The sequence below is a fragment of the Macaca thibetana genome, chromosome 15, assembly GCF_024542745.1.
Source record: "Macaca thibetana thibetana isolate TM-01 chromosome 15, ASM2454274v1, whole genome shotgun sequence".
In the NCBI taxonomy this organism is placed as follows: domain Eukaryota; kingdom Metazoa; phylum Chordata; class Mammalia; order Primates; family Cercopithecidae; genus Macaca; species Macaca thibetana.
In genome coordinates this window covers 45,055,574-45,071,961 of record NC_065592.1, presented here as the reverse complement: position 1 = coordinate 45,071,961, position 16,388 = coordinate 45,055,574, and the positions used below count along the sequence as shown (strand labels likewise).

The 16,388-nt window shown below is 38.1% G+C and overlaps 6 protein-coding genes across 8 annotated transcripts in view; 3 read left to right on the top strand and 3 right to left on the bottom strand.

Moving 5' to 3' along the window:
- HINT2 (histidine triad nucleotide binding protein 2) overlaps positions 1-16,388 on the bottom strand; it is a 546,951-nt gene that overhangs the window by 301,657 nt on the left and 228,906 nt on the right. The window lies entirely within an intron of this gene.
- CLTA (clathrin light chain A) overlaps positions 1-16,388 on the top strand; it is a 429,778-nt gene that overhangs the window by 274,696 nt on the left and 138,694 nt on the right. The gene's annotated exons all lie outside the window — the stretch shown is intronic.
- SPAG8 (sperm associated antigen 8) overlaps positions 1-16,388 on the bottom strand; it is a 454,367-nt gene that overhangs the window by 304,828 nt on the left and 133,151 nt on the right. The gene's annotated exons all lie outside the window — the stretch shown is intronic.
- GLIPR2 (GLI pathogenesis related 2) overlaps positions 1-16,388 on the top strand; it is a 126,430-nt gene that overhangs the window by 21,446 nt on the left and 88,596 nt on the right. The gene's annotated exons all lie outside the window — the stretch shown is intronic.
- Positions 1-16,388, bottom strand: part of TLN1 (talin 1) — a 501,447-nt gene that overhangs the window by 415,166 nt on the left and 69,893 nt on the right. The gene's annotated exons all lie outside the window — the stretch shown is intronic.
- Positions 1-16,388, top strand: part of RECK (reversion inducing cysteine rich protein with kazal motifs) — a 394,564-nt gene that overhangs the window by 323,064 nt on the left and 55,112 nt on the right. For 2 of the 3 annotated variants that reach the window (XM_050762079.1, XM_050762080.1), the window contains exons 4-7: positions 533-607; positions 1,817-1,853; positions 5,790-5,875; positions 7,569-7,616. In XM_050762079.1, coding sequence (XP_050618036.1) covers positions 533-607; positions 1,817-1,853; positions 5,790-5,875; positions 7,569-7,616 — 246 coding nt within the window. Of the gene's footprint in view, positions 1-532; positions 608-1,816; positions 1,854-5,789; positions 5,876-7,568; positions 7,617-8,761; positions 8,864-16,388 lie in introns of those variants that run through there. The other variant, XM_050762081.1, reaches the window with a different exon arrangement.

The window sequence follows — 16,388 nt, the reverse complement described above, 5'->3', positions numbered from 1 at the left end:
TCGACTTGCTGTATTTGGACTTTTCTTGCTTATTTGCGAAACTAATCAACACTTTTTAAGAAATGTTACCTAACTTAGATCATTCTAAAGGTTTTCCACTTATAAAAGGAGCCGGGCATGGTGGCTCATGCGTATGGTCCCAGCACTTTGGGAGGCTGAGGCAGGCGGATCGCTTTGAGCTCAGGAGTTCGAGACCAGCCCAGGCAACATGGTGAAACCCTGTCTCTACAAAAAAATACAGAAATTAGCCAGGCGTTGGTGGCTCATGCCCGAGGTCCCAGCTACTTGGGAGGCTGAGGCTGGAGAATCGCTTCAGCCTGTGAAGTGGAGGTTTCAGTGAGCTGAGATCACACCACTGCACCCCAGCCTGGGCAATAGAATGGGACTCTGTCTTTAAAAAATAAATAAAATAAATAAAAAGGAAGTTGGAAAATATTTTAGACAACTGATAAATCTAGAGGATAATAAGTTTTACCTCTTATTTCTTATAGAAAAATGCCACAAAACCTTTTTTTTTTTTTTTTCCAAATAGATTTTCTCCTCAAAAAGTGAATCCCGACTAAAACATCTGTTGCAGCGAGCCCCAGATTATTGCCCAGAGACAATGGTAAGTCTTATTGTAACTTAACTGTAGAAGCTTCTGTCTAAATGAAACTATCCAATGAATTACTTTCAGAGTTAGCAAATTTTTTAATGTGATTGGAATTTGTGGTCAAAATGTTAGGTTTAACTTAAGTACTTCAAAAAAAATCTTCATGTAAATTGCTAGATAGAATATTGTTTTTCATCTTTTATTATCCTATGATATAGATCTAAAAACAATCTTAAATATAAACGTGTTCATGTCTTTAAATTTCATTATAGTATTTTATCTGGGGTCGGGCGCAGTGGCTCACGCCTGTAATCCCAGCACTTTGGGAGGCTGAGGCGGGTGGATCACCTGAGGTCAGGAGATCGAGACCAGCCTGGCCAGCATGGTGAAACTCCGTCTCTACTAAAAATACAAAAATAAGCCAGACATGGTGGCACACGCCTGTAGTCCCAGCTACTCCGGAGGCTGAGGCAGGAGAATTGCTTGAACCCAGGAGGCGGAGGTTGCAGTGAGCCAAGATAGCGTCATTGCAGTGTCACTGCACTCCAGCCTGGGCGGCAGAGTAAGACTCCATCTCAAAAAAAAAAAAAAAAAAAATCTGGAATTTAGAATTTTATTTATTATTATAGTTTGACTAATTTTATGAAAATATAATAACTAAATATTTATTTTGATTTTGGAAAGTTGAATTTGGGGTAAGGGAAAATATATGATTTATTATCTTTCAATTTTCTGACATACTATAGATATATTGCTTACCTGTCTGAATCAGGTAACTTAAAATGTCTCTAATACTTGGGCTATCCTCAGTGTTTGGGATGCTCATGTGCCAGACCAAGAAAGTGTGAGCTTGTTTGCAAGAGCCTCTTTAGATATGGTGGCTTGTATTATGTGAAAGGGAAAATAAGTTGATGATTAAATAGTTCTGATTGACACATTCCCTTTAGTCTTCAGTTTTGTCTATATGCTTGGAAACAGTGATTCTAATAAGTATCCTGAGTAACTAGACTCATCCTTAATGCTCTCAGATGAGAAAAGAACAAGGAATATTTCTGTATCTCAGCTTTGTTCCCCCCGAATAGCTGATTGATGTACATATAGTTCTAGAACTTTGACTATATAGACATAGCCATAATCAAAATAGCTGTACATAATTTCTGTAGAAATTGTCATATTTAGGAACTGGTTATCTACATAAAAGCCTTTTGTTGGTTACACTTTTAGGTTGAAATTTGGAGTTGTATGAATTCATCTTTGCCAGGTAAGCAATAGAAGTGTAAATTTAGGCCGGGCGCGGTGGCTCAAGCCTGTAATCCCAGCACTTTGGGAGGCCGAGACGGGTGGATCATGAGATCAGGAGATCGAGACCATCCTGGCTAACACGGTGAAACCCTGTCTCTACTAAAAAATACAAAAAACTAGCCGGGCGAGGTGACGGGCGCCTGCAGTCCCAGCTACTCGGGAGGCTGAGTCAGGAGAATGACGTAAACCCTGGAGGCGGGGCTTGCAGTGAGCTGAGATCCGGCCACTGCACTCCAGCCTGGGCGACAGAGCGAGACTCTGTCTCAAAAAAAAAAAAAAAAAAGAAGTATAAATTTAGCACTTAATTTTAAAAACTTACTGTGTGAGTGTAAAATTGGTGTCATTGTCCTGGAACCTAATTTATACTCTGGAGTTTCTATCCTCTCCTTCCCTTCAAAACCTAATTTTTTTTTTTTTTGTCTTAGTGTGTTGCCCAGGCTGGTCTTGAACTCCTGGCCTCAAGTGATCATCCTGCCTTGGCCTCCCAAAATGCTGAGATTACAGGCATGACCCACCATGTCCAGCCCAAATTTTCAAATATGTAATTTATTCTCATTCACTCAATCCTTAACTTTGTTCTCCTGTCTCCACTTCTGCCATGCTACTGAAACTAGTATTTGAAAGATTACCAGGATCTCTTGGTTCCTAGATCTTAGGGCTCTTTCTCAGTACTACTCTCTTTGACTTTCTTGAAACACTTGATATTATTGGTTACTACCTCCTTATGACTCCACTTTGGCATCAGAATCTATTCTGCTTTACCTTTTTTTTTTTTTTTTTTTTTTTTTTTTTTTTGCAGATGGAGCCATAAGGACTATGGTTATTTCTGTGTGTGGTCTTCTTCCCTTCTGTCTTCACATTCACCTTAGTAATCTCATTCCTTCCCAGAACTGTTAACTAATCAGCTCTGAGAAGGTAACTCTCAAATCTAAATCATTGTTTGTAACCTCTAGATATCTTTGTAGATATCTCTACCTGGATCTCTGCATCCAGGTGCCATCTGAAGCACAAATCCAAGCTCAAACTCGTAACTGCACCTGTTGTGAATGATACTAGACTGGAAACCCTCAAGTTATATTTTACTCCTTGTTCTTTCTAGTTCCATTGACTCTCCCCTTGCAAAATTACACTTGTTCTCTCTATTTCTAGTTCAAGTCTGTATTTTTACACTCTTGGGATAGAATATTATAATAACCTTATAACTGATGTTTCAACACATTATATCTTTCTTTCCTATCCTCTTCAAAAATAATTTCTCAGGGGATATTCACTTCCCTCAGAATAAAGCCCAAACTCTCTAGCCTGGCACTCATGATCTCCCAGGATTACAGCCCATTTTCTAGCCCTGGATAGAGCCAAATTCTTGGAAAAAAAAAGAAGTATACCTTATGTATCTCTGAATTCTAGAGGCTATCACACTGTTTAAAGTTGGTATTTCAAACAGGTTGCCTTCCTGAAATTGCCCACCTCCTTGCCTGTCTCCTAGTTATCCCTGCACCCAGCATCCTACACACACACACACACACACACACACACACACACACACACACACACACTTGCTAACAAACTGTAATCTCCCTAATAGGATAAATCATATATTTTATTTATTTCATAATTTCATAGCCCACATAACACCTAACAGAGTACCTTGTACATAGTAAGAGCTCAGTAAATATAAATGCTTGTTGAATAAGTTAATATTTTCTAAGAGGCCACTGGATACCTGGATACAGCAGCATACTTCATTATGATATAACACGTCACAGAGTTTATGACCTACGTTGATTCCATTTAAAATTCTTTCCAACGTGTGAGGAACCTGAATAGCAAGCAGCAAAGATTTAAAAGAAACTCTACTAGGCAATGAGGCTAGATGTGAATTTGTTACCATTTGTACCTTTAAGACACATAGAGATAAGTTTATAATATGCAGTATTTTTAGTCAATTTTTATAATTGGGGTAGTTGATTATATTTTGAGAGCTTTGTCTATCTGTGAACCATTTATTTGCTTTGTTTTACTTTTTAGCAGAATGCTTCTATTTGTTTTGTGAAGTCTTAGTTTCATTTGCAGAACTATGTTACTTATTGCCTTGAATCCCTGACATTTTTTTTCAAATATAAATAATAATCTAACTTACTTCAGATATAGATTCCCAAATTTATGTATTACATAGAAGCAGCATAAGGCAATTTTAAAAGAAATAAGGAGGAATTTGCAGCATTCCTACAAGTATAAGACTTTTCTCTTTTCATAATTATTTCTTGTATCTCCTACTTTTTTTTTTTTTTTTTTTTTTGAGGTGGAGGTTTGCTCTTGTTGCCCAGGCTGGAGTACAGTGGTACAATCTCAGCTCACTGCAACCTCTGCCTCCCGGGTTCAAGCAATTCTCCTGCCTCAGCCTCCCAAGTAGCTGTGATTACAGGCATGCACCACCATGTCTGGCTAATTTTGTATTTTTAGTGGAGACGAGGTTTCACTATGTTGGTCAGGCTGATCTCGAACTCCTGACCTCAAGTGATCCACCCACCTCGGCTTCCCAAAGTGCTGGGATTACAGGTGTGAGCCACCACACCCAGCCTTTTGTTGTTGTTGTTTTGGTTTTTTGTTTTTTTGAGACAGTCTTGGTGTTGCCCAGGCTGGAGTGCAGTGGTGCAATCTCGGCTCGCTGCAGCCTCCACCTCCTGGGTTCAAGCAGTTCTCCCACCTCAACCTCCCGAGTAGTTTGGACTACAGGCATGCACTACTTATGCCCCCCTAATTTTTGAATTTTTAGTAGAGATAGGGTTTCACCATGTTGGCCAGGCTGGTCTTGATCTCCTGACCTCAAGTGATCTGCCCGCTTTGGCCTCCCAAAGTGCTGGGATTGCAGGCAGGAGCCACTGAGCCCGGCCGAATCTCCTACTTTTACCTTAGGAATAATTCATTGACATTTATGATTGCAAAAGCAAATTAGAAGCCCAGGCATGGTTGCTTACACCTGTAATCCTAGCAGTTTGGGAGGTCAAGGCAAGCACATTATCTGAGGTCAGGAGTTCAAGACCAGCCTGGTCAATGTGGTGAAACCCTATCTCTACTAAAAATACAAAAATTAGCTGGGCATGGTGGCAAACGCCTGTAGTCCCAGCTACTCGGGAGGCTGAAGCAGAAGAATTGCTTGAACCTGGGAGGCGGAGGTTACAGTGAGCCAAGGTCGCGCCACTGTACTCCAGCCTGGGCGACAGAGTGAGACTCTGTCTCAAAAAAAAATTAGAATACTTTTTATGATTTTATCATCTTTTAGTTTCACAATAATTTGGTTGGAAGAGTCACTGCTGAACATAAATTGAACCAGCATAATACATAATCATTTTGCCCCATGATTAAATGTGCCCATGAAAGCCGGATATACCTGACTCACAAAAATTGCCCCATTTACTAAGTATCAGTTTTTAAACAGGATCATGAATTTTATGCTATTCTAGGTATTTACTGTTTTGAATACAGTAATACTCGTGCCCTTTCTTGTTAGTTTGCTTAAGTTAAATTAAAACCTTTGCCTCTTATCAACAGTCTAACAGTAAGAAAGCCCTCTTCCTTGCTTTTCTTCCCTTGTATGTCCTCTGGTAAAGATGTTACCTACTCAAGAGTGAGAATGACTTAAAGAGCATTTAGGGTGGGAGGGAAAAGAGAAAAAACAAAGGACTTGATAATTATGCTGTGAGGGACTTTGAAAGAGACTGATAGTAGAAGTAAGAGTAAAGGGAGGTCCTTAATAATTTTGAGGCCCTGCTGTCTGAACCAGTTTTCTTATGGATACCTGCTTTAACTTTTAGTAGTAGCCATGAAACATCTGGCATGCTATTTGTTTTTATTGCTACTTATGACCAAAACATTTAAACATTTTGTTTTTAAGGTGTGTTTAAGAAGTCTGATGGCTGGGTTGGCTTAGGCTGCTGTGAACTGGCTATTGCCTTGGAGTGTCGACAGGCATGCAAGCAGGTAACACTGGGCAGTGAGGCTCTCAAGCATCATGGAGTGCAGTTTGGTTTTAGCTGTGCATACGTCTTGGGCCTTGCCCACCTCCTAGCTTTGCAGAGGTAACCCACAAAAACTGCAAATTTAGCATTTGTTGTATAGACCATTTCCTTTTAGACTTGCTGTTTTATTTATGACTGCTGCATATGGCCTCATCCTTCTTTTATTCTTTCTTATCTTTCCTTGTCTCTGCCATGCAAAAAACAATATTATATGATTTTTAAGTCTTCCATACTTTGCCTGCAATCATGCTGAGTCAATCTGAGTGACTCTAAATGGCTGGGTAAATTTAGGGTATGCTTGGATGAGAACATTTGACACAGTTGGCTTATTTTTTCATCTTCTTTTCTCTGTTTCATCATGGCTTTACCCTAAGTGTGTTCTTATATCCCTTCTCTGCTCCTAAGATGAATGTGACTCCTACAATGAGTTATTACTTATTTTTGATTTGATATAGTTCTGCCCCAATTCAGCTTACGTGCCTGAGTTTGTCCTCACTTCGCATATTTTAGTAGTGGTTTCTCAGAGAGGAAATACTAGCCTCCTGTTTCCTCTACTGCAAGTGGCAGGAATAAACTTAATTGGGAAACTAGAAATGATTAGATGGAACTGAAACCACAGTTGGAAAGCCTTCTCTTATTTTCTTCTTCTAGGGTCTTATCTCTGGACAAGAGTATATGAGATATGGTATCGCCTTCACTTTCACAGAGATGACTATCCTATAGCCTGACCAACAGTCTGGGCAGCACATGACCTAGCTGTCTGCTGCTGTCCTCCAGGCATTGAGGTGAAGCTGAGTTGCAGACGATTTGAAGTATAATGGGTTTAGTGAGTTGTGAAACGGTTGCTCGCCCATTCTTCTTGCTCTCCCTGTCCTCATCAGCTGGCCTATTCTAAATTGCACGGGCCTAGGTGATAGAACAGGAAGAATGGAGCAAGGAACCAGAGCCCACAGCTCTGGAATAGAGACTGACTCATGTGGAAAAACAACCTCCCCTCAGCAGAATTTTTTTTTTTTTTGGCTTCTTTTATATAGAAAGTATATATTTAAATATGGTAAATAACTTCCTACTTCTCTAAGCACCAGTTTCCTCATCTGTAGAGGGGTTAGTATCTTCTTTATAAACTTGTTAAGAGACTTACACAAAAATAACTTGTTAAATGCCTGGCATAGTACCTCTTCCCTATTTAGTTGCCCCCTCCATCATATACTCAGCGAGTTCAGATTAAAAGTTTAGAATGTGAAGAGTTAAAGAAAAAGCAAAATGTAGGTGCCCTGGCAGAACTTCACAAGAAAATTTGCTACAGAGTGGAATTCAGCTAAAAAAAAAAAAAAAAGTTGTGATTTACAATTTCCTTCAAAGATATCTAGTTTCTGAAATAACAAAAGGACTGTGTTATTATGTGAGATTAAAGCCATAAAAGTTAGAGCAAAGCTTTAGAATATTGAGTAGCCCTAGGGATGATGTTCGTTTTAAGAAATTGCATGAAATTTGTTTATTGTATTTTAGGGACTTTAAAATATTCAAACATAAGGTTTTCCTTGATGAAATAAAGGATACTGTATCAGTAATTAACATATGCTAATTTGTGTTCTTTTTGTCCTGTGCTGAATAGCATGTATAATAAATTAATGGAGAAATTTGTTGGTTTTTAGGCATCTTCAAAGAATGATATTTCCAAAGTTTGCAGAAAAGAATATGAGGTATGCATTTTATTTAACAAATGTAGATAGCCCATTCAGATGTTATCAGAATTAACAAAATTACTTAAATTTTTTAAATGAATTTATTTTTATACAACTTCCCTTTTACCTTACAGAAAATTTAGCATTGACAAAAATGTCATTTACTGTTTTTGGAAATGTTTTGGTTTTAGTTGATTTTTTTGAAATGAAGTATTAATTTTAAAGAAATGCCTAAATCTCACATACAAAGGATTTAACCTATAATATTTTCATAACAAAGCAACTAGTTGTATCCAAGCTTGTGAAATAGTTTTTCTCAGGTTTCATGTTCTCTTTTGTCCCATCTCCTATCTCTTGACCCATCCAGGTGGTATTCATTTCTATAAACTACCTGTAATCATAAAGAAAAGTAATGAAAGAAAATCACAGGGCTAGTGTGAATAGCTCAGACTTTCCTAGAATCTTGCATTTGGGGAAAAAATACTAAGTTACAAAAGCTATATTAAATCTGAACGACTCTCCTCTCAATGGTGGGATTTCTAACACTGGTATCTAGATGGGGTAGATATTAAGGCAGGGGTATAGCGGAAGTATTTTACACCATACAAATATGTGCAGAAGATTGTCCCTGATATGAAAAAACCTCCTCATTGGGGCTACTTTGTTCATTTTCTAGAACTCTGTTCTTAAATGTGACAATATTACTGTTTTTCATAGTGTAAGGCTGTGTAATTAAGGATACTTAAGTGCATATATCTCATGCACCATTTTTATATACAAACATTGGGATTCCTATTGCTGTGTTTTCTTGAAGAAGATAGAATAACTTTCTTAACTACTAGGTTATAGTGTTTTTTTTTTTTTTTTTTTTTTTTTTCTCAAAGCCTGTCTCTCTTATTTTTAAACTGGACAGTCTTATTTATCTTTTTTCCCTTTGTACTGTTTGCTAAGTTATATCTATTCCTCTGAAGACAAATTTCCAAATTATAGCTTTCCTCTGTTCTTATTGAAAGGAGCCCTGCTACAGAGAAGTAAAAGATCTTTATTTTCTTATCTCTCTATCTTTGAAATAACCAGTTTTAGTTTCTCTTGAACAAAGTGGCTAACTGTGATAATTCCTTCTTTTCTCCTACATGATGTCTGACACTGTCCATGTTCCATAGTCTGTCCTCCATTATTTTAGTGTGCTTCCTTCTCTTGTCTGGATTTCTGCATTGCCCTAGGAAGTCTGCCAGTATGTGTTGATGAAGGACGAGACAGGAAAGGTAAGAGAGACAAACTGTCCTATGATAGAAATACTAAGAATAGTTTACTTTTCTCTATCTTCCCTAATTTGGCCTAGAATTAAGCAACCATTTTCCAAAAATCTGTATGGCAGAAGGGTTCTTTTGTTTTTATATTAAGAGTTGATCCCACAAATTCTTCAATATAAGACTCAATTTGATTTCTTACACATTATTTAGAAACGAAAGTAGAGATAAGAGTACTTTAATGCAGAAAGGGTTCTGCATTATAAACCTCATATAACAGTCACTGTCATGATTGTTGAAGTCTAGTCTAGACATAAAAACTATTTGTTACAAAGTGAATTGGGTAAATTTGGTGTAATATAGCCTATTTTAACTGGACTGGTTGTTTATCAACATCAGAATAATTTATAAACTAGGCTTTTAATATCTTTTCCTTAACACTGGAATGGTCCCTGAGATGAACTTGTAGATGTATAAGCCATTTCCATAGGCTTGCAATTTTAAGGGTAGCATTTACCCCAGAGAGTGGTTTTATGTATAGTTTGATTTGAGTTTCAGATAATGAGTAATTACATTTGTAGGAGCTAATGTTTTTCTTTTTTTTTTGGTAAGCTGTTTTAGAGTTCCTTTTGAGGGGATTTGCTAAGAAATTTACTTAAATAAAGCTTTAAAATTTTAATGCCATTTAAGATTTTGTCTTGTTCTAGCTAACCTAAGATAAACCAGTTTAATGTAAAGCATTGTTACATCTGATTTTATAGTCTATGTTTTTCGTATGCAAATTAACAAGTACCTGTGGAATACCAAGAGTTTTATATATTAGAGCATTAACCGGAATCAGACTTAGTTTAGAATTCTGATTAAGCAACTTTTAGCATAACTCCAAATACTAAAGAATTATATCTAATTGAGTCAGGCTAATTAAAATATATACTGCACACATAAGTGCTCTGGGAAATAAGAAAGCAGAGCAAGAATGTTTGGAGTTATCAGGAAAAAAGTTACAAATGAGAGAGGCCTGAAAGGATTGGTATAATTTGGGTAAAGACCTAAAGACCTGGCCGGGCGCGGTGGCTCACGCCTGTAATCCCAGCACTTTGGGAGGCTGAGGCGGGTGGATCATGAGGTCAGGAGATTGAGACCATCCTGGCTAACACAGTGAAACCCCGTCTCTACTAAAAAATATAAAAAATTTAGCCGGGCTTGGTGGCAGGTGCCTGTAGTCCCAGCTACTCTGGAGATGGAGGCAGGAGAATGGCCTGAACCCGGGAGGCAAAGCTTGCAATGAGCCGAGTTTGTGCCACTGCACTCCAGCCTGGGAGACAGAGCGAGACTCCGTTTCAAAAAAAAAAAGACCTAAAGACCTAAGACTGTGGATCAAAAGTATGTTGTCAGAAATGCACATGGCTTATGCGGGAGGAAAAGAGAAGACAGACCTGTTTTGGTCTGCAAATCTGTGCTCGGACAGGTAAAGTGGGACCAAATCCTGAAAAGATGGCATTTTGAGGCTCAACTCATTATTAATGAGAGGGTGATGATGAAGGTTCTTAAAAGGAGACCAATATATAACAAATAACAAAGCCAATATTTTAGAAAACTTAAACTCATAATCCTGTGCAGGCTAGGTTTTAGATCCCACAAACCCCTCTAGCTTAGCTAAAAAGAGACAATAAATCCCAGACTAGGATAATAGTAATAGAGTCAAATATTCAAGAATAAATCAGAGATTCAAAGGCAGAATCCATCAGCAAGATTTGTTATGATGGATTGAATATAGATAATATTCAGGGACATAATCTAATCTTTTAAGCTTAGTTTCCTGGCATTCATTTACTATTCTTCTATACTTAAAGGTACTAGTTAAAACTTCTCTTTCTGGCAATAGAGCAGACTTGGTACCTGGACCAGTCCTCCAGGTGAAAATAACTTAAAATGCTGGATGAATTTGCTAGAAAGAAAATATGGAATGCTCAAGCCAAAAACTAAATGAAGGCAGGAATCCAGAGAAGTAAGAGCAGTAAAGAAGGCATTAGCTTTGAGGGCATTTGCTGAATCAATTTTTATAGCTTTTAGCTTCATGAGGCTCAGAAGTCAGGAGACAAATCCTGGGTTCTGATTGAAGGTGGAAAATCTGATTGAAATCCCTTCCCCTTCCCACCAATAAATTTGGGATCCCAAAGGGACTATACACTTAGTATTAGGGTGACCAGGAAATATGCTCATCTCCCTTTCCAGGGGGGTCTGCAAGGAAAACTGTTTCTCTCCAACATTAATCTTACCTCCATTGAAAATTCATAACTCTAAGCTGGTCTTCACATGAGTTTGCAGCCCAAATTTATATCAAGTGAGTGTTTATAAAACCTCAAGCTGAGAATTTTATTTCAAGTGGTTTTGAAATGGTAGTGGCCCTTAGATGCTTGAGAAAAGGTAACACAGATTCTGTCTGGAGGAACTGATCTTGTATTTCAGACCTCTTGGGATTTCCACAGATAAAGTCCTAAGGAAAATAAGCAGTTCACAATAAAAAAGTCACAGAACTCACCAGAAAACATGATTCGTCAAATAAAAGCCAACAGGAACAATGGTGAACAGAATCAGACCTAAAGATACTTCAGATATAGAAATTATCAGATGCAGACTAAAATGTTTAATATGTTTAAGAAATAAAATAGGTTTACAAATATGAAGAGCAGGCCAGGTACGGTAGCTCACACGTGTAATCCCAGCACTTTGGGAGGCTAAGGCGGGTGGATCACCTGACGTTAGGCGTTTGAGACCAGCTTGGCTAACATAATGAAACCCTGTCTCTAGTAAAAATGCAAAAATTAGCCAGGTGTGGTGGTGCACACCTGTAATTCCAGGTATTCGGGAGGCTGAAGCAGGAGAATCACTTGAACCTGGGAGGTGGAGGTTGCAAAAAAAAAGAAGAAGAAGAAGAAGAGCAAGCATACTTGAAAAAGAATCAAAGAGAATTTCCAGAACAGTATAATTGAAATACAAACACAATGGATGGATGTTGTAATAGTTTAGGTACAGCAAAGAAAGTCAGTAAATTGGAAGATAGAGCTAAAGAAATTATATGGAAAAGAAAGAAGGACATGAGGCTGAAAAATAGTTTAGGACACAGGAAGGATAGAGTGAGAAAATCCTCTCTAATTGGAGTACTAGGAGAAAAATAAATAGGATGGGCAGGAGCAGGGTTTAAAGAAGCCCTACAAATACCCAGCAGGATCAAAGGGAAAAAAAATCCACATATTATAGACAGACATCATAGCCAAAGATTTTAAAAGTAGTCAGAAAAAAAGGCATTGTCTTCAAAGAAGACCAACGACTGATTTCCCAGTAGCAACAGAGGAAGCCAGAAGACAGTAGAATGATTCCTAAATGGTTCTGAAAGAAAGTAACTATCAATCTAGCATTCTATATCCAGCAAAAATATATTTCAAGAAAGAGGCAAAATTAAGCTATTTCAATTCTATTCTAGAATTGCCATTAGTGGACCCTTTCTAGAAGTTCTCTGTAAAGGAAGTTCTGAAATATCTACTTCAGACAGAAAATTATTTGAGATGCAAAAGAGAATGTGAAAATAGAAAGTGGGTAAATTAGGACACAGATTTTTAAAACAATAGTAATGTATCACTGGATTTTTAAGAAAGAATTAAAACATAGCAGCAGTAGCATTTATGTTGTGAAGGGAATTTGAAGAAATTGAAGCATATGGTGTATTAGGGTCTTTTAATGTAAAGACCCATATCTCAGAGGTGATTAGGAATCCAGACTAAAGATGAGGAGAATTATCATGCCCACAGTCAACCTTGAAGTAACCCTTGAACCTCGGAGTGAGTGAGAGCTCCATAGAAGAGAAAGTATAAAAAGAATAGAAAGCTGGGTTTTGAAAGAGAATATAATCTTTTAGAATCTAATAGAATCTAAAATAATCTATTCTTTTGAAAAAATTAGAGAGCGGAGTTTCTTTAGGGAACTAGAAAAGAAGGAGCCAGATACTGATCTGAAATTGATCAAAATGGAATGAGATATTCCAGAAACAGAGAACTTCCTCTCACTGGAAATGTTCAAGTAAAGACTTACCTGGGGGCCGGGCACGGTGGCTCAAGCCCGTAATCCCAGCACTTTGGGAGGCCGAGACGGGTGGATCACAAGGTCAGGAGATCGAGACCATCCTGGCTAACACAGTGAAACCCCGTCTCTACTAAAAAATACAAAAAACTAGCCGGGCGAGCTGGCAGGCGCCTGTGGTCCCAGCTACTCGGGAGGCTGAGGCAGGAGAATGGCGTGAACCCGGGAGGCGGAGCTTGCAGTGAGCTGAGATCAGGCCACTGCACTCCAGCCTGGGCGACAGAGCGAGACTCCGTCTCAAAAAAAAAAAAAAAAAAAAAAAAGACTTACCTGGATTCATCATATGAAGGGGATTTTTGCAACAGATAGGAGATTTGATGATCTCTCTTCCAACTCCATAGCTCTCTTATTCTGATGAATACCTAAGAAATAATACATCATTCGCTACTTAAGAGTACTTCTTTTGAGAATCACATTTGTTTTGATTGTGGGGTCACCAAACCCTGGCCTGTAGGAGCTACCCAAATCAACCATTAGCTTGATAACTCCTTTATGGGCATGTTCAAGTATTGTGGACATGCTCAGTTCTAGGTTCTCTGCATTTTCACAGGCTTTGTCCTTTAACCCACCTAAAAGTATTGGTTAGGCCACATGGGGTTCGTGAATGTGTTGTGAAGATAGAACCAGAGATGATATTCAAAGTATTCAGCAACTGTAGTTACATAGGCACCAGTAGTCAGAACAGATGCTGGCTGTAAACCATAGGAATAGCCATACTTGTGCACACTGGCTGATTAGAACTAAAGTAAAAATGAATTCGTGTTTTTCAGGGGGTGTGAAATACAGTGTAGATTCTTTTTGCATAGTCTTCGTTCACATGTTGGCTGTGAACATTTTCTTCTAGCTACCAAAATTATGATTTAAAAATTTTTTTGGTTGTTGATGGTTATTTTCTTCCTTGAATGTCAGAATAAGCTTCATTAAGGTAATATGAGGCTGATAAATTCCCAGAGACTGGCAATGGCTATAAACTGATGAGATAAGTTTTAGTTTGAGGTTTGTAAATCCATTTTATACCTTTAATGGCAGACCTTGCCTGCCATTCTCTTAACATGATGGCCATAAATATAAATGCTTTCCATTTGCTGTGTGAGCCACTGAAGTACAGTGCTACAAATTTGCCATCATACTTTTTATATCTTTTACTTGTTTCTTCCTTCTTTCTCAGATTCTTCTCTAGGCTTTTCTTTGTATTTTCAGAAATGTCATTTTCATGTCTCTCTTTTCTTTGCTAGCTTTCTTCAATACATTTTTTTGATGTTATTTCATTAAGGAAGGTGAGAAACTATGAAGGAAAGTTAGTAGCGGGTATTTTTGTGAGGACTAACTTTTTTTTCAATCTTAAGGCAGTTAAGTTTTAAACTAAACAGTTGCCAATACAGCTAAAATATTGTTCTGCCATGGGGCTCTGGTTCTGTGAGAATGCTAAAATTAAGACTCTGAGGATTCTGTCTTCTGTTAGCCCCACCTATCAGTACACAGCTAAATGTATAGAATGGTGCAGGTATGTGTTACATTTTATTTTGGGGATGTTCACATTGTTCAGAATTCAAAATGGTATATAATGAACTATCTTTCCCACAGCCATCCAGTTCCTAAAGTTACTAGAGATATTTTCTGCATATAAAAGTAAATATATATATGTATAGTCATCCTCTACCCTCCTTTACCACAAATGGTAGTTTACTATACACTTTGTTCTGTCCCTGGATGCCAGTGTTTGGTGTATATTTATGTATGCCTACCCAGACTGTATGCTGTTTCCTCAGGAAATGTCACAGTAAAATGTTCTGCTTAAAGATTTCTGTGTATCTATTAATTTTATTTTGTTTCTTTTTCTTTCAAATTAACTTTGATTCTAGATTTACTACCAGAAGCATAAAGGAAAAGGGATGAAAAAACAGCCCAAATTAGAGATAAGAGGAGCAGGGATGTCAGGACCAACAGGATTCTCTGGACAGCTAGAAGCCTCCTAAGCTTCAGTATGATTGGATCTGTGCTACAGTGGTTCTAAGAATAGAGGAGACCATCTGGTTGTGGCAGACGACAGCCTAGGCTATGGACAGTTTTGTTCCTTGCCCAGTCAGCTTTTAGGGATTTTAACAAAAGGAATCGTGTGGTACTTTGCCCCAGCAAAGCCCTCAGGACCTAAAAGTAAAGCATCTTTTAGTTTATGCTGAGGCAACTTCAAAGATTGCCAGGATATAGTAAATAGAAGACTGTGAATGAGAGGCTTTATAAATGGTAAAATGCTATACAGGTATACTGTATCAGAGTAGATTTGAGCCGTTACCTGCAGCTGATGAGCTCCAAAAAGAGCGAAACCTATTAGGTCCTGCAGTACTGGCTTAAGATAGTATAAAACTTTGTATGTTGTTTTGGTTTGTCATATTTGTTTTGTAGTTTGGGGAGGGGAGTAACTCCTATTTAGTCTCCTTGCTGCTAGTGTATTTCCTTTTCCAGTTCATTCTTTTCAGAAGTCACCTGAATGAGATCATTCCAAAAGGGAAATTTGATCAAATCAGATTAGATTGTGACCTGGTCTCATCTTAAGTGGCCAAGGTTTTCCCCTTAAGCAGTCTCATCTCCCATAGATTTAATTGTTCCTATATGCTGACAACTTCAGAATTTTCATTGCTAACTCGTTTTTCTGAGCTCCTGAACACTATTGGATACATGTACTTTTGATGTTCCCTTGGAACAACAATCAAACCAAAATTGATTGATTTCAAATCAACCAAATTGATTATTACTTCCTCCACCTTTTCTGCCTTCCCTTCCCTCCCTTCCATCCCTAAGCAGCAACACACACACACACACAGACAGACGCACACACACACATACACACACATACCAAAATAAAACTTATGATTTTTCTTGCATTTCTTGTTTGGTTGTACCAATACGATCCTTCCAAGCACATCAACTTAAATGCCTAAGAGGTATTGTCTACTGTTTCATCTTTTTCATCACCTCCTACCAATTACTGACTCTCAAGCCTAAAGAGTTGCCTTCTAAATATACCTAAAATCAGTCTCCCTTCCAGATCCTCAGGTATTGCCTTAGCTCAGGTCTTTCTGCCACTTTTCTGGATGCCTATAATAGCTGCCAAACTAGTTTTCCTGTGTCTTAATTTCTCCTCTTATCTACTATATCCACTTCTAGATTCATCTCTTTAAAGACCAAATTTGATCCATGTCACCACCTTCCTTAAACCCTTCAGTTGCTTCCCTGTAGAACACAGCGCATGCTCCTCAGCCCAGTATCCCAAGCTTTTCTCAGTCTAGCTCCCGATTCTTCTCTCTGTTACACTTAAGCAGCATGCTGCTTATAGATTCCCAGATTGACCCTGTTGTTTTATTTGATAGTTGTAGTTGTACGAATTGTTTGTTCTACCTGGAAT